This window comes from Pelodiscus sinensis, chromosome 7 (assembly GCF_049634645.1).
Source record: "Pelodiscus sinensis isolate JC-2024 chromosome 7, ASM4963464v1, whole genome shotgun sequence".
NCBI classification, from domain to species: domain Eukaryota; kingdom Metazoa; phylum Chordata; order Testudines; family Trionychidae; genus Pelodiscus; species Pelodiscus sinensis.
The window spans coordinates 52,081,087-52,107,024 of NC_134717.1; the positions used below are offsets into that span (position 1 = coordinate 52,081,087).

Sequence of the window (25,938 nt, forward strand, 5' to 3'; positions counted from 1 at the left end):
CTTGGGGATGAGCACTCCCATCACGGTCAGGGCCCTGCGCTGGAACTTCGAGGAGCAGGGAGGTTCCTGCTCTCTGCTGTGGGCACATATCCCTGGCTGGCATCCCACTTCCCCAACCAGCTAGTAGGCTACACAGTACCCCAAAATTGGGTGCATTTATTAACTCTGGCCTTTAGGCTATGCTATCCTGAATAAAAGGGCTGCTCTATTTACTCTGGCTTTTAGACTGTGCTGCCCTGAGTAGAAGGGTTGTGCTATTCTGCCCTGAGGATGGCAATGCTATTGCCTTTGGCTATTTGATTATGATGCCCTGAAAAGAAAAGACAAGCTACTGATTTGGGCTATTGGGTCACAATTTCATAAGTAGAAGGACAGCACTATTGACTCCGGCTACTAGGCCATATTACCCTGGTTTATAATCAGGGTCATAATGTAGGACCTAACAAACAGCTCTCCAGCCTTTCACCTTCTTCTCTAAATATATATCACAGAACTACCCCATGACAACACAATACACATGGATGCAGACATACATTAAGGTTCATGAGAGTTGTGAGGCTAAATTTTTATGATTATATTAAAAATTACTCCTCAGATGACAAGCTGTTTTCCTTTGGTCTTTATTCTGAACATAAAGGTAATTTTTGTTAAATTATACAAGAGCTCCAATGTCAGCAGCCTACCAACTTTTAGCTCATGAGCAGCCATTTAACCATGATGTCTTGAATATTGTTTTTACATCAACAGAAAATATATACAAAAAGAGTTAGAACGTCAGTAAAGAAATAATGGCTTTAGTACAAATCAGTATCATAAATAGGATGTTTGTGTTAAATCTGTTTGATTTATTGAAAATGGCAGGTTCGGTATCAGTATTTAAGCAATATGTAAATGCTAGTTGGACATAATTTGATATAACCAGGTTAAAATACTTACTTCAATTTCAAATACATTTAAGACCTTAGTACTTGACTTCTTGTCATAAATATTAAGTTCCTCTATTTTTTTTGGCTGAACTAAATTGGCAGTTAAGAAATTGTATATCAAACTCTGATAGTTCCTTCTGCTCTGCAAAGCAACTAAAATAGCATTGTGGATGTCTATGTTTGATGTGAGATGTGTGTCAACTCTGTTTACTTCATAGTACTCTAAAGCCCACTTTGTTGTCTCAGTTAACTTTTAAAAATATTTTATTCCAATAGTTACTTGTAAGTCTTTCCATTTCTCTTAGAAATCCTATTATAGCCTTGATTAGCCAGCTAAGAGGAGCTGGAAGTTTTAAAACTATTAGTAGTAGTGTTGCAATAAATACTTCAGTCTTCAGCTTCACTTTATTCAGCCCAGATGAGTTACAGGAACTCACTCTTGGACTCAAGCCATTCCAAGGGTGGAAAGGAACTGTAAACTTTGTAGTTACAGCCTCTAGGAAGTGCACTAATGAAAAATAAAATCTTAGACAAAAAGCATAAGTTTAAGTCTATAAAAGTATAGCTGTTTTCTAAATATTTCATGCACTCTGTATATTATAACTTGTTATTCAGTTGAATTCCTTCCATTAATAAAGCTATATCTATAGTTTGAGGGCTCAGAGACTTACGCTTAGGTGGTCTTGCTAGAAGTCGTTTTTGCTGTCTGGCTTTTCCCTGGCTTTTTGGAAACATATAGTCAACTATACCCAAATTATCTTCAAAGTTTAATTTTCCAGGACATCTTACATATGCTGAACTTTTATGGTTATTCCTGCTGTCAAAAGGAACTACTTTATTCAAGTTAGCCTGGTCAGTGTGGCACAATTGTGCTCCTTTCTCTTTATTAGTACAAGGTCCATTTAAATCTCTTTTATCATTAGAAATTGTATCCTTTCTAGATATAACAGAGTAGGATTTCTGAGACAGCATTTTCTGGAAAGGCTGATGAGCTAAATCTTTACCATGCCTGGAAAATTGTAAACATAAATTTCTATCAATGCTATGCTGACTAGAATCAGAATTTCTTAAATGAAAGTAGCTTACACCATTTAAAATTAAACCTTGTTGAGAATGTGGTGGATCTTTATTATTATGAAGTCTTTGGATGCTATCTTGAGATTTTTCAAGTGTATGGCCTAATAGTGTTTGCTTGAAGAGCAACCCAATGCCAGGTATGAAAAGCTCTGGTTCCATCTGCTTTGCAAGTTTTGTACTATACGTTTGAGATCCTGACTGACTGACATCACGATTGGCTGATGTATCCTTCCAGGTTAATGGATTATACACAATATATCCATCAATAGGACAAGCATTTGTGTGGTACAGTAACCAGTTGTCAATACATTCTCTGTGGAACTTCAAAAAAGAGTCATGTAAGATATATGGAACAGTGTGTCCTGATAATTATCAACAATATAATAATATTTAATCCAATTTGGAAGGAAACTGTTCAACCTCTAAGCCAGGACTCTCTGGTCCAATGACATCCATGATCTGGCATGACCCATGGATGTTGCTGGACTACAGAACACTGGTGGCTTGCGAGTGGGTGCCGGCGGGGAGGCTGGTGGCCAGAAGCCCAGCTCAGAGTGGGGGCTTGTGGCTGGGAGTCTGGCAATAGGGAGCCTGGCCTGGGCCAGGAGTGGAGTCAGTGACTAGGAGGGACATGCAGGAGGCTGGCCGCCCCCCAGGAGAGCCTGCAGGCCATCAGCAAATGGGTTTGAGACAGGTCCCAAAGGTGCCAAAGCAAAGAGGTCCAACTGTGCTATAGAAATAATTATTATTGCATCCAAAAACAACATTCCAAGGAGCCTGATTCTTCTCGCTCACCACTGTAAATCAGGAGTACACTCACTGGGTCTCAGTGGAGCTACATTAGTGTATAACTGGCATATTCCTTTCATGTATCAAGTCCCAACTCTAATTTATTATGGAAAATGCCTTAACTCAACTTACATTAGCTGCTGTAAATCAATACATTTGAAGCACATTTGTTGATGTGCCTCAGATTTCAAATACATTTTTAATCACACTCCTAAAAGAAAATAGTTGAATCTATGCTCACTGATCTATAGACTCAATGTTGAGTCCAGTACTTTTCTTTCAGTCTAATTCTCCTGGCACTTTATTTACCACTCTTTCTAGATACATAAAAGATACTAACTATAGAAGTTAGATTAATATTTATCTAGTCTCAGACAACAATGACTTTTCTTTCTACAGGATGGTGTAAATTGCTGTAAAAAATCCATCACGTTTATCCATGAACTATGAACATATTTTTCGTCAAGTTGCAGATCTCCAGTTAGATGCATCTGAAAAGGGGTATCTTCTATGGGCTTTCTAAGGTATGCTAGAGAGGGAGGCTGCATGAGAAATATTTTAATGGATGTGGAAGGATTCTAGGCTGGCCTAATCAGATAGGTAGTCCCAACCCATGGCATTTACAAAAGAATTTGCCAATCAGTTGCAAAACATCTGAGTTTCAGATGAGTAAAGCTCCTTTCTACAAATGTATATTAAAAGACCTCTAAGGTTACAAGGCTAAGCATTGCAAAGCAAGAAAATGCTATAGGCTCCACTTCAGAATAAACCATTCAGAGCATTGGTCAGAGGTGTTCTTCTCTCCAAAGCAGAAAAAGAGTTTGCTCATTTATTAGAGACACTGGGAATACCTTTTCTGCAGAAAAGAAATAAATCCTAACTTAAGTCAACTAACCTGGGTTGCTATAGTAGTGAAGATCTGACAAATCTGCTTTTTAACTTCAGTTACAGTATTGCTGATGTGATAGTTCCAAGATATGAGGGAGAGTGGGTGAGGTACAGTTTTCCCTCTAATTTTCTCCACTCATGTGCAGAATAAATCTTATGTGCACTAATACAGAGGTGATGTGACAAATCACCTCCATATTGGTATGTATAACAAAATTAATGGGGCAGGGCTGAGGGGTTCAGTGTGTACAAGGGAGCTCAGGGTAGGACAGAGCGTTGGGATGTGAAGAGATGAGGGCACGGCTCAGGCTAAGGCAGAGGGTTGGGGGTGAGGTCTGTGCGACAGGCCCAGGGATGAGAGGTTCGAAGTGTAGGAGAGGGCTCAGGGCTGGAGCAGAGGATTGGAGCAGGGAGGAGGGGTCAAAGGTTTCTGGCTGAGGATGCAGGCACTTGGGTGGGGCTGGGGATGAGGAGTTTGGGGTGCAGGCAGGCTGCCCTGGCTGGAGCCAGATGACTTCCCCCCGCTCCCAAGCCCTCTTTCTGCCAGCAGTAGCAAGCTTCAGAGGAGAGACCACTGTCTCCCTGCTAGCAGCAGCAAGTTCCAGGGTCAGAGGAAAGGCCTATGGTAGCCCTGCACGGCTCAATTTGCTTCCTTTCCCAGTTCCCATCCACTCTCCTCTTTTTGAGCCCCTGCTTTGTGGCCCTTCAGAGCAGCTGTGTGGCCACTTGCCTCTCATGTGGCTGCCACACAGCTTAGAGGGAATTTAGGTGAGGTAATATCTTCTATTGTATCAGCTACTGCTGGTGAGAGAAACAAGCTTACATAGAGCTCTTCTTCAGAACTGGGAAACAGATTAGGCTTACATGACAAAATTGCATCAGGGCAGCTGCACCACTGTGACACTGCTAGTGAAGACATTTTAAGCCAATGGAAGAGTTCTTTCTCCTCAGCTTAACTCCACCTCTGAGAGAAGTGGTAGCTATGTCTGAAAGAGAAGCTTTCCCACTAACACAACATAGTCTACATAGGATGTGTACATGTTAATGTTGGTACAAACTACATTGCTCAGGTAGATGAATTTTTCCACAGCTGAGCAACGTAGTTATACCAAAGCAAGTACATAGCAGAGATCTGGCTTCAATATCATCACTAAATGCAAGATGGAACATACAGTTTAGCATAAGTAGTTAACACTTATTTACCAGGACCATTCAGGACTCCACCCGGAAACAATTTTTTCTCTACCCCACACCCTCTTCTGGCCTTCAAACAACCCCCCAGCTTCTCCAGGCTCATCTCCAGAAGCAAATTCAAGACACACCAACTCAAAGGAACACCATACCCTTCCAAAACAAATGCAAAATCTGCAGACATTTCCACTGCTACAATGATCAGCACCTCCAGGGCACGTCTTTTAAGATCCATGGGCCCTACATGTCTATCTATGTGAATGCAATCAGACATCCACTATGCTTTTGAATAAATTTGCACAGGAAAATGATAAAAGACAAAAGTATCATATCAGCTGTGGATGAACACTTTTCACAAAGGCTAGGTCTTTTTTTTCCAGAAAAAGCTACACAAAATGTGCTCCATGTTTTGCCTAGCTTTTTCTCATTCTTTAGTTGGAAGAGGCTTTTCCAACATTTGGCCTGTTTAGACTGGGACAAATGTTGGGGAAAAAAAACCCTCTTTCGAAAGCCCTCTTCTTCTTCGTGGAACGAGGAATACAGGGCCTTCCGAAAGAGCGCGTTTGCTCTTCTGCACAGAAAGCGGAAGAGCTAACATGTTCCCTGGACGCGGAACAGTTTTTCCAAGATAAAACTGTGTAGTCTAGATGTAGCCAAAGTGATCACTCTAAATCTGACCTCTTTGTCCTCATCCTTAAAGGAAACCTTCACAACACTTTTAAAAGACAAGCCTGGGAGTGTAAATTCATAAACTTTGCTAAACACTAAAAATAATGGACTTAATAGAAACACTGGATTGCTGATTTACAATCTATAATCTACTAGCAACTGTCCCCGGCTGTTCCCCCTGCTTCCTTTTCTCCCTATGACTGGAGGAGTGTTAGAAGCCCACTTCACCTGAATAGTTCCTCAAGATATGTTAACTACTTGTGCTAAACAATATTTTATCCTGTTTTTAGCTGTCATACTGAGGCTATGGCTGCACTGCAGAGTTCATAGCATAATTCACACATAATTCTCATCTAAGAAGTTGATGACAATTTAAGCATTAGAGGAAATAAGTGTCTAAACTACATTGAAGGGCTGAATACATGGATGAACACACATGCTATCAGTGAGATTTTGGCATGAACACTAGATTCTGACTTTGGTAAAATTTAAAATTTTAAGTTTTTTTTTTACCTTGTGATTACATGGCAAGAGTCTTGCATACTGACCAAGGCAAAAGGTCTTCAAGCAGAGCCTACATTGTAGACCTGGAGCAAGAAAGTTGCTACATTTTCTAATCAACATCATAGGTAAAGATTTTACAATGTGCTTTGGTATGCAACTGGACCTAAACAATAGAAATATAGAATATTATTTTCAGTATATAGTAGAAAAAGGCAATAGAAACTAAAACCCTCAAAATGGCAGGCTGTTTTTGATGATTGAACTATCACTTTGACAGACTGATGATTCAGTAGGTTAATGTGTTTGGTCACTATGACTGAGACTCTGTCTGATCTTACTACAAAACCATTGTCAGTGGAGCCTTATTCCCTACAGAAAAAAAAGACCATTATGATAATCTAATCTGATCTTCTGTATGACACAGGCCAGGGAATTTTACTCAGGTAATTCCTGCATCAAACCTATAACTTTGAGTTGAAAGATTGTAATCCCCTTTTTATTTCTGGAGAACCAAGGCCAAAGGGGGTTAAGTGAGTTGCTCAATGTTATGCAGGGAGCTTGTGCTGAGCCAGAAAATTGGCTAGTGTCTTAACAAGGCTGTCCTGCCTTACTTTCTGTGAGATGAGTACAGATTCTTTGAATGTGTGGATCCTGCTGCTGTTTAGAGTGCACTAAAACAGTATTCTATGCTAGTATAAAGTGGCACAATGCTAGCTCTTAATTAACAATAAACCACAAAGAGTTTGATTTCAATAAGCACATCAATTCATATTTATTCAAATCTTATTCCTCTGCAAACCTAGGTGGTAAGCCTATTTTCATACGATATTACTGGTACTTCCTCTTTCCACTCAAATTCCAAACATTTTAATTTTAAATGAATAGTTTATGCTTTTTTCTGGCAGATTTTTAACTGCTATCCAAAGAATAGTTCATAATGCAAAAGTTTAAAATGTTCTTCCAAGGCTTACGCCATTAGTCTGTAAACACAGGTGAAAAGAAACTTACTCACCTGCAAGATGTATTTAAAATTTAATTTTAACTAGGTTAAGAAAATACAAAGTTAATACACATCTAGTTTCTCTAAAGCATTTCCTATTGTCCTTTACAGGACCATTTCTATAAACATAATGATAATAATTTGAGAAAATTATTGTTTTAAAGACTGTTGAATTGGATAACGTTATATAGAATGAAAAAAGTATCTTACTTCTCCTGAAGATGTAAAATCTCTTCAGAATTATCACCTTGATTTTTAATGCTTTTTAAATTCTCTTCTGAAGGTGATAATTGTGAAACTTGGTTGAGTGACCTCCACCTCTGATTTCTCTTCTGTTGCATACAAAAAAGAGATAATGAAAGACTGCAAAATGTGATACAAAAAGTAATTTGGCTATTCTCAATAGCAAAAATATGGATTTTGTAAATCATAAAAATAGAAACTATGAACAATGTAATACATTTGTTCTCCAGAAATTTCTGTAGCAACAAACACAGATTAATCACCATGATGACTGAAATTCTTGTATTTTAAGAGGCTCTAACTGTTGTAGGAAGTTATGTAAAAGCTCTGAAGTGCTGGGCTTTCTCTCTCAACAGCAAAGGACAATCTTGGTCCTTCTCTCTGAAATAAAAAACCCAAACAATCTTATCCTTATGGATGGTAAACTTTAAGAGTTAATATTTCTGGGTCGTTAGAAGCAAAATTGCAGAAAAAAACAGATGTATATGCTTAAGCCTGCCATTGAGCTCAAAGAGGCCATTGCAATCCTCATTCACAGGGTTTATGTGGCTTGACTCTATCCAGTGAATTAATGCTATAAAAATTAGTCTGCTAGGAAATGCACTAATTGGCAATAGGTTAGATCTGACCCCGAGCCTTTTTGATCTTGCGTAGAGCATGATGGAAGTCTCAGGCAGTTCATAGTGCCTCATGCCTTAGTTCTAGGTCTGGCCTAGTGATGTAAGCAACTAGTTGACTACCCAATAAGCCTAGGCTTATCAGGTAGTTGAGTCACTATTCGACTAGTCACTTCCCTCCCTCTTGCTGCCTCTGTATCAGAAGCACTGGGGGGGGGGGGGATTAGAAAGTAGGAGCCCGTGTGGGGAGAAGCCGGCTTAAAAGCTGGTTCCCCCAGCACCATCTCCGTGGGGGAGGGAAGAAAAGCAGGGGAAGCAGAGACACAGTGGGGAAAATGGCACGAGCGCGGACCAAAGCAGTCTCCATTCAGGCAGGGTCTGGAATGCTGTGGCTCTTGTACATTTCAAAGGGACAGGTGCAGCAGTGTAAGCAGGGACTGCTTTGGTCCCCATTTGCACGGGCTCCCCACTGCGCCTTTTCGTTTGAAATGTACAAGAGCCCTTTTTTCAACTAGTCGATAGAAATTCCGTTGACTAGTCAATTAGCTGATTAGGAAAATTTAACATCCCTAGTGTGACCCCCTGCACTCCCTTGGAAGTGTGGTTCCATCACAACTTGACAGGGCTTCTCTAGCTAGTGGCTGTCCTGAGCATTGTGTATAGGGTGACCTCTATCATTGAGTGGGACATGGAGGGTACATCTAGACTACAGGCTTTTGTCAGGTACTGTCGACAAAGCCTCTGTCGAAAAAGCCTCTGTTGAAAAAAAGCGTCTAGACTACAGCCAGTTCTGTCGACAAAGCAAGCCGCTTTTTTGACAGAGCGTCTAGACACTCTCTTTTGAAAAAGCAAGTGTGGATGCAATGGCGCCTTTTTTCGACATAACTCTGTTGAAAAAAGGTGTTATTCCTCGTAGAATGACTTACTGTAGACAGAATGCGGCGATAGTGTAGACGCAGGTATACTTTTGTCGACAAAAGTCCACTTTGTCAACAAAACCCTGTAGTCTAGACACACCCTAAGAAGTAAATACAGTGTGACTGTCTTATTTTATATAGAAATGCCACTGGACACAAGAACTGAGAAAAAGGATGACATTCGGTCCCCTTCAACTGACGTATCCTCTGTTCCCTATTTCTGCAAAGAATAATTTGAAAGGTCCAGAGCAAGACAGGAGATTAGAAGTACAGAGGCAGACAACATTCCAGTCATGTTTCCCTCTCCATCTCCAGAGCTGGGCCTATTTTGGGTGCTACTCCTTGCTAGCTATCTTAAGCATTTCATAGTAGATATCTTATTCCTATTTCATAGTGGTAATCTTATTCAGAGTAAAGGTGTTTTTATTTTTTTTAAATCAGCTTTACATTTCTAAGTACAGTACAGTATTTTCTGTTTCTGACTATTAGTTAGCTTTGGATATGATGCATTAAAATAGAGCTCTGTACCTGTCGAAAAGTAAAAGTATGTGGAGGATGGCAAAAGCGAGTGAAGCATTCATGGCATAGGTGATATTCACTACATTCAGTGCACCTAAAAACAAAAATATAAGGTACTTAGAGTGCAATATTAGCAGCTCCAGAGAACTTATTAATATAAGAAAATCTATTGCTAAACATTCTACTATTTAGTATCAGCAATTCCCATATTGAAGAATAAAATTGTTTTAATTCAAACCTACGGCACCGGTAAAAGCTTTTAGAAAATAAAATCCTTTGCTTTGTTTCTGGCTGAATTGTATACAGATGCAAATAATGTATGCCAGTGTTGTGGTCTGTGGACTTACTATGTCAAAAGGGTCCACAAAAGGCTATCAATTACCACAGAACAGAGGTTTTTCAATCTGTGGTAAGAAGACCCTTGGGGCTCAGTGAATCGTCTTAAATTTGCAGAGGCATCCATCCCTCCATTAAACATTTTTTAGGGTCTGCTAAGAAAAGAAGGTTGTAAACCACTGGTTATTCTATATCTGAAGGAGGAAGCCCATACTCATTCTTTTAGCTTGCTGAACAGCAACATTTCAGTATTTTTCTCCCAAGGATAATACAGGTTATGACAAAGTGATATATGCACACTTGTCAAGAAGTATTTCAAGATTAAGGAATCCTAAGGATTCCTTTGTGTGTCTGTATTTGTTGAAAAAGAAGATTGTAGCTGATTAGTATTTTATTTAAAATGCACATGATTCAACATAGCATTGATACATTTGACTGTGATTCAAATTCCCAGCACAGCTGAAGTAAAAAGCAACTAGTCAGCACATTGACCCTGCTTTTGCAAACAGTTACATGAATAATTTGAATAGTAACAGAGATGTAGCCGTGTTAGTCTAGTGTAGCTGAAACAAAAGACAGGACTATGTAGCACTTTAAAGACTAACAAGATGGTTTATTAGGTGATGAGCTTTTGTGGGCCAGACCCACTTCCTCAGATCAAATTGTGGAAGAAAATTGGCATGACCATATATATACCAAAGGGATACAATAAAAAATAAGTGAATACATTATAGAAAGGACAAATCAAATCAGAACCGGGGGGGAGGGGGGCGGACGTTAATGTCTGTGAGCTAATTATATTAGAGGTGATAACTGGGGAAGCTATTTTTGTAATGGGTAAAGTAATTAGCATCTTTGTTGAGACCCAGTCGTAAAGTGTCAAATTTAAGCATGAATGACAGTTCAGAGGTTTCTTTTTGAAGTCTTGTGTTAAAATGTCTTTGAAGCAGGATTCAGGTAGTCAAGTCGTTGAAACAATGCCCTTTCTGGTTGAAATGGCAGGAAACTGTTTTTGATCTGAGGAGGTGGGTCTGGCCCATGAAAGCTCATCTCCTAATAAACCATCTTGTTAGTCTTTAAAGTGCTACATAGTCCTGTTTTATGAATAATTTGAGAGAGATTAGCTGACAAGAAACTCTTATTGGATCAATTTCTGTTGGTGAAATAGACAAGCTCTGGAGCTACCTACAGCATCCATAATTACAGACAAGAGGCCAGCACTATTGCAAGCTGAGAAAGATGAGTCCTTCAGCCAAGAAGGAGTTGAAGTCTCTGGAAAATGAGCATAGATTACAAATGTGCTTATACTAAGGTCCTTCACCCAAGAAGACAGGGATATCCAGTATCTTGCACTTCTGTGGAAGGTCCTAACTGAGGAAAAGTCAGTCATGACTGAAAATACTGGTGAGACACAACTATCTTCATTTTTAGATGTGCTTTCAATGCTTGTAAGGCATGTCTACACTACAAAATTAAAATCTACTTAAATTAGGTTGACTTAGGTTGCCACTGCAGTAATTAAATTGGCTCTTCAGGTTCATATTATGATTTTTCTGTCAGTATTTTGTCTCCTTGTCAGGAGCTCTTGCACTGATGTAAGGGGGCACTGACAGCCGGAGTCTTGGTGCCGACAGCCTGGACTGCCAGCCCCAGGTGGAATGGCAGCTCTCAGGCTGACAAAGGCAGCAACAGGTGATATGATACAGTGTCTCTATGGGCAGTGTGTTGACCTAACTACATTGACCTAATTGCTATGCTTTTCACAGAAGTTATTATTATAGGCAAGCTAAATCAACTAGAGGAACATTGTAGTATAGATGCTTACAAAGTTAGGTTGACATAAGCTGCCTTATGGTGACCTAACTCTGTAGTGTAGACCAGGCCTAACCCTTTCTGAGGGTACGTCTAGACTACAGATACTGTCGACAAAACTTCTGTTGACATAGAGCGTCTAGACGCATTCAGTTCTGTCGACAAAGCAAGATGCTTTGTCGACAAAACCCTGTAGTCTTAGACGCAACCCTACAGGCAATAACACCTGCTGTCGACAGAACTCTGTCGACAGAAGGTGTTATGCCTCATAAAATGAGGTTTACCAGCGTCGACAAAACTGCTGAGTTCTGTCGACGTTATGTCGACAGAACTCAGCGGTAGTGTAGACGCAGGTATAGTTTTGTCGACAAAAGTCCACTTTTGTCGACAAAGCTCAGTAGTCTAGACACACCCTAACTTTATTCATTTTACTTGGTGTCACTAAACCTATGTCCTGTTAATAAATTGCTTTATAGTAAAAATAAAACTAACTCAGTGATATGTTTGCAGAGAATAGTGTATTTAACCCAGTAAACAAGCTATGCTCTGCTTTTGTCTCTTTAGCAGAAACAATAAACCTTATCATGTCACTGAACTATCCAAGAGAAGGCTAGCCATTGCAGAGTACATGGTTTGAAGAAAACGTGGGATTAGGAGTGTGTTGGGATCACTTTGATAATAATAAGACTGGTGGAAGCCAGAGTGGGGCTGTAGACAGGCTGCTGGGGTCAGAGTTGCTAAATCATGTCTGGCTGCAGTATACAGAAATTTGAGCTGCATGTTTGTTGCTGGCTGTGAGTGTTCCACACTGACATAGGCGACTGCTGGAGAGATATGGGGGGTGGGCTGGGGCACTGACCACATGATCACCCTCCATATGACTCCTCCCTATGCCACTCATAGCCTCGGGGAGGGACATCCTTATGTGAGTGTGCAGGGCCAAGAGCAATCCCCCACTTCTGTGCCTCTTCCCACCTCCATTTCACATCTTTCCTCAAGCTCCCTCCCCTGAGCAACATAGCCCTGGGATGAGTGGAGCACTTGCTGCCAGGAGAAGGGGTCGGACCCACTCCTGCACTCACTAATGGCAGCAGTAGGTGGAGGAACCCAGACTCAGCTCACTCTACTCCCTAGGCTCCCAGTCATGCCGCTCCATTTCCTGCCACCAATGAGTGTTGGAGAGTGGTTCCACCTAGTCCCACAAGACCCCCTCCCCCAGCATGGCTGGGAGCTGCGGGAGCAGTCTCTCCCCATTGTGGAGAGGGAGATCCCCAAACCTTGTGGACCGGCTCAAGGTAAGCTGCAGGAGGTGTCCAGGCCCTGTGCTCTGCCTGGTAGGAGGGAGGGAGGAAGCAGCTTGGAATGGCAACACAGGGAAGTTATGTCTCTGTTCACTTGCAGTCTCCATCTCTGTTGCTCCCATTGGCCAGGGACTGTGGCTAAATGGGGGGGGAGGGGAATACCCATAAGAGTAAGGAGGCACAGAGCTATTTGTGCCCCCTCAGGAGCTACACTAGGTAGGCGCCCCAATCCCCTGCCTCCTCCCACCCAGACTCTGCACCCTCAGCCCAATTCTGCACTCTAAATTCTGTTCAGGCCCCCCCAACCCCACTCTGCTTCTGCGCCCTACATTCTGCCAATATGTCACGAATCATGAGCAGTTTGAATGGTTAGCATGAGTGAATCAATAGTAAGTAAGCTGAAGAGAGGCTATACTGAGGTTCAGGCAAGAGCCCTGGAGGATTATGGACTTGTTTACAACTTCAAGAAAAAGGACTGTGTGAAATAAAAGAAAGACTGTGTGCGATGTGGCAGCGTTTCCAGATAAGAAAAAGTAACAAGGGAAGAATCTAACCAAGGACAGACTAGTATTTCTCACTTGTGGTGAGGCAAGCAAATTTGGGTGGTGCAAAAACCATGTGTTTCTGGATTGGTCGTGGACACACCAGTAAGAAGGAGGGGGTGTCACTAACGGACATCACCCCACCTGGACTGTGTGCAACTAGTGGATGGCATCCTACCGGACTGGCCCCTGCCAAGGGGATATTTACCACATCATTTTGCCCCACGAGTTGGAGTCCATTGATTTGGCATATTGGGGTGATGTGCTCATCGGACTTCCACCTCAACCAAATTATCCAACATTACCTGGGGTCTGGTCAGCCCCAGAGGGTGTGTGTGTGTGTGTGTGTGTGTTAAATTGGATTAAGAATTAGGCTGCTAAATTGGGTTTAAAATTAGATTTAGATTAAGTATTCCATTTAATTATTGCTTTTAATGTCTTTTAATGCTTGTGATGACTTTTAATGTCTTTTAATGCTGTTTTAATTGCTTAGTACTCTATATATATATATATATATATATAGTGCTTTTAAAACTGCTCCTGAATTGAGTGCAATAAAACTTGTTAAAGGTATAGTGATAGAAATGTAGCCGTGTTAGCCTGGTGTAGCTGAAACAAAAAACAGGACTAGGTAGCACTTTAAAGACTAACAAGATGGTTTAATAGGTGATGAGCTCATCACCTATTAAACCATCTTGTTAGTCTTTAAAGTGCTACCTAGTCCTGTTTTTTGTTAAAGGTATGTTTAAGATACTGTGAAAGACTCTTTTGTTCTGTAAATGCTGAACCAAATACGTAGCGTGATACAGCTTGATCAACCAGACAAAGACTTCACATCCCACTCTACTCCTGCACCCTAGCTCCCACTCCGCACCCTCGCTCTGCTCCCTGGCAGCCCCCTCACACACACTGAATCCTTCATTTTTATCCCCACCCCAGAGCCTACCTCACAAAATCTACTAGACCTTGTCCCCCGCCCCTCGAAAAGTTAATTCATCCCTGGGTGAAGCTCTGAATCCACGGGGCTGGCGTGTGAGGGGAGTGAGGTGAGCATCTCTTATTTTATCGGTTGAGGGCCACTTGTCAGGGTTGTTGTTCTCCTTCTCACTTGCAAGCCAGGTCAGTGATAGGGTTGGCTTTTTTTATTTTTTCATTTTGCTGATTTTTTCTGTGGGTCAATGGTCCCTGACCCAAAAAAGGTTCCCCACCCCTGCACTAGGGAATTCCGAGATGCTGACCCAACTTTATACATGGAGCTAAAGATCCCATTAGAAGTCTGTTACACAGATCACTGTAATGTAAATTGACCAGAAATCAGCCCCAAGGGATGGAACATATGATCATCTCGGAGCTAGAAGAACCAAAGTAATCTATCCCACACAGTAGCATTGTTTGTTTAGTTATAGTAAAGATAAAGGAGAATAAGTAGTAGTTATAGGTTGTTACAATGAATTGTACTGTTAAATTAAGTGTACCTCTTTTGTTTTAAAAATGCTTACTTGTAGCATTTTCCCTCAATTGGAAATATTCTGCAGTTGTTACAAGGGAGTCCAAGGTGTCTGTCAAGTCTCACTTTCTCTGCTGGAGTCACAAGCTGAGTGGAATTCCTGAATTCTTCTAAAATGAGCGTTAATGGTGCAAATTCTTCTCTACAGAGGGGACACTTCACCACAGAGTCATTCTCCAGTTCACCCTGGTGATCAGCCCAAATCTTCATACAAGTGATATGAACATTGTTCCCACAGCTGTACCTACAGAAAGTGACGCTATAACTGATACAATCTTAAGTTGTCCTATTTTAGGTCAACTTAAAGCCACTACATTAATTATTGTGGTGGCTGATGTCAACACTACTCTTTTCTTGGTGGTGGAGGTCTTCAGCAGGAGCACTTCACCAATCAGAGGGGTAGTATTAGTACCCTGGAAATCTGTGGATATCTGCTTTGTGGACATGGATGTGGATATCTGTGGCTCATTTTTGCAGATGAAAATTTTCTATCTAGAACCCTTCAAATTTGCCCATATCCGCTTTGTATCTGGTGTCTGCATCCACAGATATAGATGAGGCTATCCACAGTTCATTTTTATTGACACAGATGTGGATACAAATTTTGTATCCATGTAGGGCTCTAGGCAGTATGGGAAACTGAAAGCCAGGGCTCTAAGTTCCATGCAGTCTGCAATAGGAGTCCAACTGCTGTGTGAGGCTTCTCACCTCCACACTCTCAGCCAGGAGTGGAGGGGCAGTCGCCTTAGGCTTTCTTGCCTCCTATGGGGAGATCTGTAGTGAGAGGCTGGACAGCTGCTTCTAGGAAGACATGAGAAGCCAGGATCCTTAGGGACAGAAGGGTTTTCTTGGGTGGCAGCCCAGCTTAGAGTAGAGATCTGGCAGCAGCTTAGCTAGAGAACTAGGAGCTGGCTTTCTTGTCAATTTCCTTAGCGATTATACCAGGGTAAGCAAACTCTGGCCCACCAAGCGTTTTAATCCAACCCATGGCCCACCCCTGCAGCAGGGAGCAGAATCGCTCAAAGCAGCTGGCTGCTCCCTGTACTGCAGGATGGGCTGGGGAGGGAGAGGGAAAGGGAGATTTCACACACTGCCCCCATCCCCAGCAAAATCTCAATTCCTATTGGCTGGTTTCCAATAGGAGTTGAGAGATTTTGCTGGGGATCTGGACAGTGCATAAAGCCTCTTCCCCACTCACACATAGTGCAGAGAACCACATGGAACAGCCAGATGGGGGCTACTAACAGGCAGGGAAAGACAGCTTGAGAGCACTACTGCTCAGGAGGGGTATGTCTACACTACCACCCTAGTTCGAACTAGGGTGGTAATGTAGGCAACCGGAGTTGCAAATGAAGCCTGGGATTTGAATTTCCCGGGCTTCATTTGCATAAAGCCAGGCGTCGCCATTTTTAAATGTCCGGTAGTGCGGACTCCGTGCCGCGTGGCAACACGCGGCACGGACTAGGTAGTTCGGACTAGGCTTCCTAGTCTGAACTACCGTTACTCCTCGTGAAACTCCTCAAGGAAGCCTCCTAGGAAGCCTAGTCCGAACTATCTAGTCCGTGCCGCGTGTAGCCGCGCGGCACGGAGTCCGCACTAGCGAACATTTAAAAATGGCGGCGCCCGGCTTTATGCAAATGAAGCCCGGGAAATTCAAATCCCGGGCTTCATTTGCAACTCCGGTTGCCTACATTACCACCCTAGTTCGAACTAGGGTGGTAGTGTAGACATACCCGAGCTACTTAGGTAAGCACCTCCCAGCCAGAGTCTGCCTTTGGCACCCAATCCCCTCCCAAACCCTGAACTTCCTCTTATATATCTAACCTGCAATAAGTGATGGGAAACATTTTCTTTAGCAGCTCTTCCTGGCAAATAGGACAGACATCCTCTTCATCAATTTCCTTCTGATGAATGTATCCATCATCCTCTTTCTGTACTGTTTTGTTGGAAAGAGCGTTTGCTCTTGATGGGAGTGTGTGTTCTTGATGTAATCGCTGAAGTATATCATTGATTTCTCGTTCCAGAAGACCCAACTGAAAAGCATCTATAGAAAAACTCAGATTAAAGCTCTTTGGCAAACATTTAACATTTAGTAATACTCAACCATCATAACTGTCAGGCTAAATCATCTGCAGTGAACCAACTAGGTCAATGCTTCTAGTGCCAGAAATGTTGTAAATCTTTTCTCATTTGCGATGCTAATGGGTACAGTTTCACAACTAAAACTGATCTTTATGGCAAAAAGGTTCAAAGGTTTTCCTGTAATGAAACATGGTGAAGTGTCAAGTATCAGAGGGGTAGCCGTGTTAGTCTGGATCTACAAAAGCGACAAGGAGTCCTGTGGCACTTTATAGACTAACAGATGTATTGGAGCATAAGCTTTCATGAGCAAAGATCCACTACGTCAGATGCACTGATGAAGTGGGTCTCTGCCCACAAAAGCTTATGCTCCAATACATCTGTTAGTCTATATGGTGAAGTGTGTGTACCTGATCTTATCCAATCTCCAGAGAATCATGCCTTTGTGCATTTAAACTCTGTATGCAAGACAAAACAAGCAAGCAAAAAGAATTATACTTACATTCATGGTTTCTTGGAACTTTGAATTTTTTCAGCAATATCCTAACAACAATAACAAGATGACCATCAGCTTTAGTTGACTTTCACAAGCAGCAGCTAACTACTGGCTATTATTTTCAACTTTACATTTCAAGGACAACAGATGTTTTAAAAGGTTTTCATTTCAGAGAGAAAATATAACACAAACTGCAAGAAAAAAGTTTACAGGGCTAAGTGACAAATAAGTTCTTATCAAAACTGGGGCCCTCTGTACCTCTGCTGTTTGTTTGAAAGCTTCATGTTACAAACCTTGTTCCTATGCTGAAAAATTACCAATTGCACTTAAACCTCTTAAATCTGGCAACTATGGGAAACAGGGCACATCAGATTAAAGAATTTTCCCGGCCAGGTAGGGTACTGCAGAGTCTGGGTCTGAGAGGGATGTAGCCTACAGAACTACCCTGTTTGCTTGCCTATAGGTATATACATTATTTCCTTATGGTTTTGATTATATGTTGTTATAATAAGTTACAGGAGGTTTATATTGGCAGTTTGACTGTAACACAAGAGACTTACATGTTGAACTAAAGCAAAGTTAGTATTTTGTCTGGGACTTTTCACCCAGACAGCAAAAGATGACTTACATATGTCTGGGATCTTTCACTTAGCTAGATGGTGGTAAGATAGTGACTTTTTATGGTACAGGTCTGGGGTGGGAACCTAAGGCCCGGAGGCTAGATGTGGTCCCCATCCTGCCCGGATCTTTCCCCCTAGGTTCAGGGCTCCCTCCAACATTGAGGAGCCTGTGTTGGGACTTCAGTCTCCCCACTGTCAGGCTGAAGCACACCAAATCTACTAGCCTGGGCTCCCCTAGGCTCCTTGTGCAAGGGAAATGTCTTTCTCCTTCTCAGTTGGGGGCAATATTAGTGAGGGGTTAGGTTTTCTTTTTTGCTTCTCACTTGTGTATGGCCCCCAACTGATTTTTTTGAGAGTCAGTGGACCCTGAACCTACAAAGGTTCCCTGCCCCTGGTATAGGCACTTCCAAGAATACCCTCAAACTTAGCAGGTACATCACTAGTTAGAAAAACCTGAAGTAACCGGTTGAGACCAGACCAAATAACCAGGTCAGACAGAAATAATAAATGTGATAGATAGCCACAAAAGGCCTGTGATAATGAACTGATGTACAGGCAGTCCCCGAGTTATGCGGATCCGACTTATGTCGGATCCGCAGTTACGAACGGGGCCGTTCCTCTCCCTGGTCTCCAGCAGACCAGAGAGAGGAAGCAAAGCAGTGCAGGAGTGGGTCCGACCCCTTCTCCATGGCTTTGCTCCGGACACCTGTGGTACAGCAGCTGGGGCGCTGCCAGTTGGTCCCGTAGCGCCGCTCTGGGCGCTACTGGACCAACCGGGCAGCACCCCAGCTGTTCTGCCCCAGGCGTCCTGATTCAGCCACTGTTGGTCAGATTCAGCAGCGGCTGAATCAGGACGCCTGGGGCAGAGCAGCTTGGGTGCTGCTGGGTTGGTCCAGTAGCGCCGAGGAGCGGCGGCGCTACTGGACCAACCCAGCAGCACCCCAGCTGCTCTGCCCCAGGCATCCCCAAGTCAGCCGCTGCTGAAACTGACCAGTGGAATCAGCCACTGATCAGTTTCAGCAGCAGTTGACTTGGGGATGCCTGGGGTTCTTAAGTTGAATCTGTATGTAAGAACTGGCGTCCAGATTCAGCCTGTTGAAACTGATCAGCGGCTGATTCCAGGAAGCCCAGGGCAGAGCAACTCTGCCTCAGGCTTCCTGTAGTCAGCCGCTGGTCAGTTTCAGCAGCGGCTGAATCTGGACGCCAGTTCCGACTTACATACAGATTCAACTTAAGAACAAACCTACAGTCCCTATCTTGTACGTAACCCGGGGACTGCCTGTATATGATAAGTTGAGATCAATGATATACTGACCTACTGGAAAAAGACACTAAGCCATTAGCAAAGTGAGGCAATACAAATAAGGGGAAAGGAAACATCCCCTACTGAATATGCATCAAACATAACGTCAGCGTAACATATGATAAAAGTGGCATTGCAGACTCAGGGTGGTAGGAGGAGCTTGGCAGGTGCTAGAATGATGGTCACTGGTGAGGACGGGGAAGGTGCAGGTGATGAGGAAGATGATGGCTAACACCTTGAGTTGTTCTAGAAAGAATGATGAGATTATATGGTAGGGAAATATAGATGTACATTCCCTATTTATCTTAAGAAATTGGGGTGTTTGTGACTGTGCTAAATGTATTAATAAACTATATTCACAAATATACAAGCGTTCATATAGTGCAAGTGTTGCACCTGTGCAAATCAGGGTTCCCAACCACAGAATCATTGAATAGTGGACCTGATCCAGGGACCTGTCAATTCTAAAGGTGGTAACTGGAAATTCATAAGCAATTTTAGTTCAGGCAACAGGGATAATGGTGAGGCACTTACCTGGTGCTCTACTCCCAGGGCCACACATGGCTCTGTGCTCCCCCACCACTATGGATGCGGTGGGGAAAATCCTAAGGAGAAGCACATTGCTGCACCACCCTTTCCCCAGCTCGGAGAGAAGAGAGACAGCAGCATGCAGAGCCACTTACTCTTCCACCTGCCAGGGTTGGTAGCTTATCCAGATTAGAGACACTGGGAGTATGGAGGGTCATGTGTATTTGTCCCCCCGCCATATATCTGCTATTTCCTAATCCATGATGGTGGTACTTTTATTAGCTCAAATCTATTTGGTTTCCTTAAGAGCCTCTTGTAAGAAACTTAAAAAAAATCTAAATTAAAATTATGTCCTCCTGTTTTCTTTCATCCAATTATTTTGTTTACACAGTGGAAGAATTCTATTAAATATGTGATTGACTACATCTAACTGATCAATTTGCACACTGACACAACATTAAGAGAAAATTTCATAATTTAAGGGATTGCATTTTGGAAGTTAATTCTAGAGCATACAAGAGGAGTCTTGTTGATTGAGTCTTAGTGACGAACAAGATTTTATTAAAAAAGTAGAAATAGCTATTAAATAGTAACTGCACCCTGTGCAGAATAAAGAAATAAGATACTAAAACATAACATTCTGACATTAAACTTTAGAGAGAATTAAATAATGGTTAGTCAAAAGGGCCTCAAAGTTGCCAGTAAAATCCTTAAAGGTGGCATGAATGCTGCTTAATCTCAGAAGGCCTGTGCACTGCAGAACACAGTGGGAACCAATGGAAAATGGCAAAGCCTGAAAAGCCACTTGAGCTAAACAGAAATCCTTCAGACTTTGGACATCTGACCACTGGCCCATAAAAAAGCATAAGTTACAGCAGATAAATATAGGGAAATCCGAAGGCCAAACTGATTTCGAAGAGCAAATGTCCAAAAATGTCAAAACCAAAAAGAAATTCTTTATGTACAGGCAGTCCCCGAGTTACGCAGATCCGACTTATGTCGGATCCGTAGTTACGAACAGGGCTTTTCTCGCCCCGGAGGACGGGAGCGGCGGGACGCCCCCGTCCTCCGTGGCGAGAAAAGCTGCTCCCCGTCTCCCTGGTCTGCAGGGAGACGGGGAGCAAAGCCTTGGAGCACGCCCGCAGCGGGACAGCCCGGGCGCGCTTGAGCTGTCCCCCTGCGGGCGTGCTCCGCGGCTTTGCTCCCCATCTCCCGACCAGCAGACCAGGGAGACGGGGAGCAAAGCCACAGAGCACGCCCGCAGCGGGACAGCCCAGGCGCGCTTGGGCTGTCCTGCTGCGGGCGTGCTCCGCGGCTTTGCTCCCCGTGTCCCTGGTTTGCAGGGAGACGGGGAGCAAATCCTTGGAGCACGCCCGCAGCGGGACAGCCCAGGCACGCTTGGGCTGTCCCTCTGCGGGCGTGCTCCGCGGCTTTGCTCCCCATCTCCCGACCAGCAGACCAGGGAGACGGGGAGCAAAGCCGCAGAGCACGCCCGCAGCGGGACAGCCCAGGCGCGCTTGGGCTGTCCCGCTGCGGGCGTGCTCCAAGGCTTTGCTCCCCGTGTCCCTGGTTTGCAGGGAGACGGGGAGCAAAGCCTTGGAGCATGCCCGCAGCGGGACAGCCCGGGCGCGCTTGAGCTGTCCCCCTGCGGGCGTGCTCCGCGGCTTTGCTCCCCATCTCCCGATCAGCAGACCAGGGAGATGGGGAGCAAAGCCTTGGAGCATGCCAGCAGTGGGACAGCCGCGGCGCGCCTGGACTGTCCCGCTGCCCACGTGCTCTGCGGCTTTGCTCCGTGTCTCCCAGGTCAGCAGACCAGGGAGACGGAGCAAAGCCATGGAGGACTTGGGCGGTCCCGCCACCCCCGTCTCCCTGGTCTGCTGGGGGTGGGGGTGCAGCTACTGCCCCCCCCAGCAGACCAGGCTTTTCTTGCCTACCCCTGGGGTAGAGCAGCTGGGGGCTGCCGGGTTGGTCCCGCAGCGCCGCTCCGGACCAACCCGGCAGCACCCCAGCTGCTCTGCCCCAGGCATCCTGATTCAGCCGCTGCTGGTCAGTTTCAGCAGCAGCTGAATTCAGGACGCCTGGGGCAGAGCAGCTGGGGTGCTGCTGGGTTGCTCCAGTAGCGCCGAGGAGCCGCGCTACTGGAGCAACCCAGCAGTACCCCAGCTGCTCTGCCCCAGGAGTCCCCAAGTCAGCCGCTGCTGAAACTGACCAGCGGCTGACTACAGGAAACCCGAGGCAGAGTTGCTCTGCCCCAGGCTTCCTGGAATCAGCCACTGATCAGTTTCAGTAGCTCCTGACTTGGGGATGTCTGGGTTTCTTAAGTTGAATCTGTATGTAAGTCGGAACTGGCGTCAGCCGCTGCTGAAACTGATCAGTTTCAACCACGGCTGAATCTGGATGCCAGTTCTGACTTACATACAGATTCAACTTAAGAAGTCAGAACTGGCATCCAGATTCAGCCGCGGTTGAAACTGATCAGTTTCAGCAGCGGCTGACGCCAGTTCCGACTTACATACAGATTCAACTTAAGAACAAACCTACAGTCCCTATCTTGTACGTAACCCAGGGACTGCCTGTATATAGGAAGCCTCTGATAAAACTTTTAGGTCTATTGAATCACCAGGACTTAAAAGGAGAAATTAAGGAAGATTGCTGACTGGAATCTAAATAATTTCCTTTCATCAGGCTTTAGCATGGAGGATGTAGATAAGAGTTATCTATCCTAGACCCGCTTTCTTCTGTAATAAAGATGAATTATTCAGAGATGTGTGCATTAAAAAAAAAGTGGTGCTAGAGCATATGATAAAGTAGAAAGCTGACACTTTTCCTTTACAGTCGCCAGCACTAGTTTGTGCCCCGCATTTGATGTTAACCTCTGGTTTTGTAGTTTACCTGAATGTGAAGTCAGACCCCCTGGTCTGCAGTAACTTTAGACAGTTGTAGCTTTAGTTGTACCAGATGGATACAAACATTTGCTCACCGCCCCCCCCCCCCCCCCCCCCAATTACATTTACAACAGGTAGTTTTAAAGAGGAATGGTCTGGTTTGGTTAGCAATTCAGCCACCTCGCTCTTCCATTCCTTTCCTGCGCTCCCAGGCATGCGATGAAATTAAGAGGTAACTGGCTGCAACTAGATGTGTTTCAGCAAACCCTGTGTCGACACCAGATCTGTACCAGCCCCTGCGTGGCGCTACCGGAGGGAGGCCGGGGCGGACGTGCCCTGCAGCCCGGGGGAGCCGCCCGCCAAGCGCGCCTTTACCAGCAGATGTGGCTGCACAGGTCCTTCTCCCTCAGGAACGCGGCGCAGCTGCAGGAGTGAGGCTGCCCCAGGAAGACCTTGGGAAAGAAGCGCGGGGTTGGTGGCGGCGCAGCTGAGCTGGAGCCGTGGGAAGGACATCGCGGCAGGCCCAGAGCCACCCCCCCCCCACGCCCCCGTACCCGGTGCGCGCGCCCTCCCTCCTCCTGCAGCACGAAGCCGGTGGGGCCCAGCTCGCGCACGATGCGCATGGTGCTGCCCAGCGCCTGGTCCTGCTGCCAGCTCAGCCCGGCGCTCGCGCCCCGCCGCCGCCCCATGGCCCGCTCCCGCGGCAACCGCAGCCCCAGACTCTCCGCCGTTGCTGCCGGTCCCCATGGAAACGGCGCGCCCGCGTCGGGGCGGGCGTGGGCGTGGCTGTCCGCGTTCTGCCGCGCCCGGCCCCTGGGGCGGCAAGAGGGAGCCCTGAGTTACCGGGGGCCCGGCGCTAGGCAGCTCCCGCGGGCGGTTCGGAAGCTGGTGCTGTTTCCTGCTACCCTCTCCCCCTGGGGCAGGCTCTTGGGGGCCGCGGGCCGGGTCGGAGGCAGGGTGTGTGCGCGACATCTCCCCCCCCCCCCCCGCGGTACTAAACCAGATGCCAGGCGCGGGGGAAGGAGGGGAGGACGCTGGAGGATCAGTTTACCTCGCGCTCCCACCTCGCTGTTGCGAGCCGAGGTGCAGGGTTGCAGCACCAGGCAAGTGTGGCCTGGGCCTGTCCTGGCGGGCAGAGGCCAGCAAACCCAGAGCAGTGCTTGGAAACCTCCCCACCCTGCCAATTGTTTCCCTTCTTTGGTTTGCATCTTATTTTATGTTGTTTTTGGTGGTCATGAAATACCCCTAATTCTTATTATTCCTCACCCGCCACACTACCCCTAGCCTCCCTCGCAGTAGATTGAGCTTCAGGGGACATCTGGGAGGGATATGGTATGGCGCAAACAAGCAAGTAATGGTAGACAACTGGGACTTCTAGAGCTGTGTCCAAGCCCTTCTCGGGATGCAGCTGCTTTTTTATTGTGGGGCCTCGCACCTGTGGGCTTTATCCTTTCTGTTTAACCTCTGCAGAGACTTCTGTGGCCATTGTGAGACTGGTCATCTGAAGAAGTGGGCTGTGCCCATGAAAGCACGTGATACCATCTACATGTTTCGTTAGTCTATGAAGTGCTACCAGACCATTTTTTGTTTTTGTTTTTTGTCTTTTTGTAACAGACTAACTCAGCTACCTCCTGAAGCTCCTGCATTATTTATGTTTGGCCTTAGGTCTCTTTTCATTAACGCCACCTTTTTACAGTTTTGCTACCTGAGTCCAGCTCACAGAAGTAAGATCTTCCTGCAAGTGACCTGGCTGTGACTCAGTCCGGATAAGAAGGAAAGGATTCTTGTTAGTGGCAGAACCTTAGAAATGGCCAGGGGCAGTGTTTACACACCATCTCAGAGGGTGTGGATGCTTGACTTGTACCAAAATCTTATTCATATCACTATAGGTTACTGCTAAAGTAGCAGCTGTAATTTAAAACTTAATTAATTGAAGTGCTGTTTTAACTCTTCCTTTAATATAATTTTTGTGTTTCTCTCTTTATTTTGAGTAATTAAAAATAAACCGAAGATCACTTCAGTGATTTATTCAATATTATTTTTACTCTTCACTGTCTGCACTAGTTCCTCAATAGTTTGAAAGTAACACATTATCCTTTACCATTTGGGAAAACTTGATGATTTTCTTATGTGGCTGAAATTAATTTGGGCTATTTGTTTCTTTCTTGCTTATGTGTCAGTAATACAAAAAAAAAAAAAAAAAAAAAAAAAAAAGGGAATGCAGCTCTGGAAACAGTATTTATTAGTAATCAGCTTTTTGTGTAACCAATAGGGGGAACTGTTGCTCTTTGTTTCTCCTATAGTTTTTAAATTTTGATCATGATTTGTTCTGTGATTTTATTTTCTGTATCTTTCTTTTTGATTAATTACACATCTCATTCTTTAGTCATCCTTTAATTTCCCCAATAATATTAAAAATGGGCAGCTTATCTCATTTCAATGAAAAATACACAGTAATAAAAACAATAGACATCTTCATAGCCACTTAGTGATTTTAGCCCATCCTACCATCTGTTCAGCACCTCTCTAAAGGTATAGGAAAGTAATTGTGATGGAAGTGTCTATTGAGAGGACATTACAGTTCCTACCATCCTCTTTGAGAGTGACTGACAAATGTTCAGTTTAGAATTATTCCATGGGAGGTAGGCGGACATTGCTTTCCTTTCAGTGGTAAAACAGGCTGGAGTCTTGCCTGAGCTAGTTCCAGTGAACCAGCAGGAGGCCACAGATTGTGCCAACTCTGTATATTGAGTGCCTTCTGCTACTTTTGCTCCTTGTTCTTACATATAAGAACAATAAAAACTAGCTGTTTTTCAATGCACTTGTGACATAGGTAGGTCTCCTACTATACCTTTGGTATTCCTTTGGGAAAAGCTCTTTATGTTAGAGAACAACTACTACTATGTGCTGTGCCTAGCATTGCAGGGCCCATTCTTGGTTGGTTTCTAGAAACTACCATAATAATTGTGATTAATAATATTAATCCCATTCCCTACTTCACAAGTGTGCTAACTGAGGCACAATGAGGCTAAATCACTTAATTAAATTTTACCAAAACAAGATTGAGGTATATGTCTTCCCTAGTAATCCACAGCCTTCTGTCAAAGGCAATAGGGTTCTAATGGTCTTTGATAAAAGCTAATAGCACAGAAGTCAAGTAATTTAATATTAGAGAGATGTTACAGCCTC

The 25,938-nt window shown here is 44.3% G+C and overlaps 2 protein-coding genes across 4 annotated transcripts in view; one reads left to right on the forward strand and one right to left on the reverse strand.

The window, feature by feature from the left end:
• The window catches only part of FAM171B (family with sequence similarity 171 member B), a 258,535-nt gene that overhangs the window by 82,654 nt on the left and 149,943 nt on the right, over positions 1-25,938 (forward strand). The window lies entirely within an intron of this gene.
• ZSWIM2 (zinc finger SWIM-type containing 2) lies at positions 604-24,720 on the reverse strand. 3 transcript variants are annotated; one of them, XM_075933769.1, is made up of 9 exons: positions 23,304-24,719; positions 23,125-23,201; positions 17,420-17,460; positions 16,663-16,882; positions 14,831-15,076; positions 9,350-9,434; positions 7,255-7,376; positions 6,054-6,207; positions 604-2,324 (listed from the first exon to the last, which is right to left on the reverse strand). In XM_075933769.1, exons 1-9 carry the CDS (start codon positions 23,436-23,438, stop codon positions 1,524-1,526), a joined length of 1,881 nt encoding a protein of 626 aa, XP_075789884.1. In that variant the 5' UTR covers positions 23,439-24,719; the 3' UTR covers positions 604-1,523. The 3 variants fall into 3 exon arrangements, with proteins under 3 accessions (XP_075789884.1, XP_075789883.1, XP_075789885.1); XM_075933768.1 differs by having other exon boundaries at positions 14,831-15,082; positions 23,304-24,716; XM_075933770.1 differs by lacking the exon at positions 14,831-15,076 and having other exon boundaries at positions 23,304-24,720.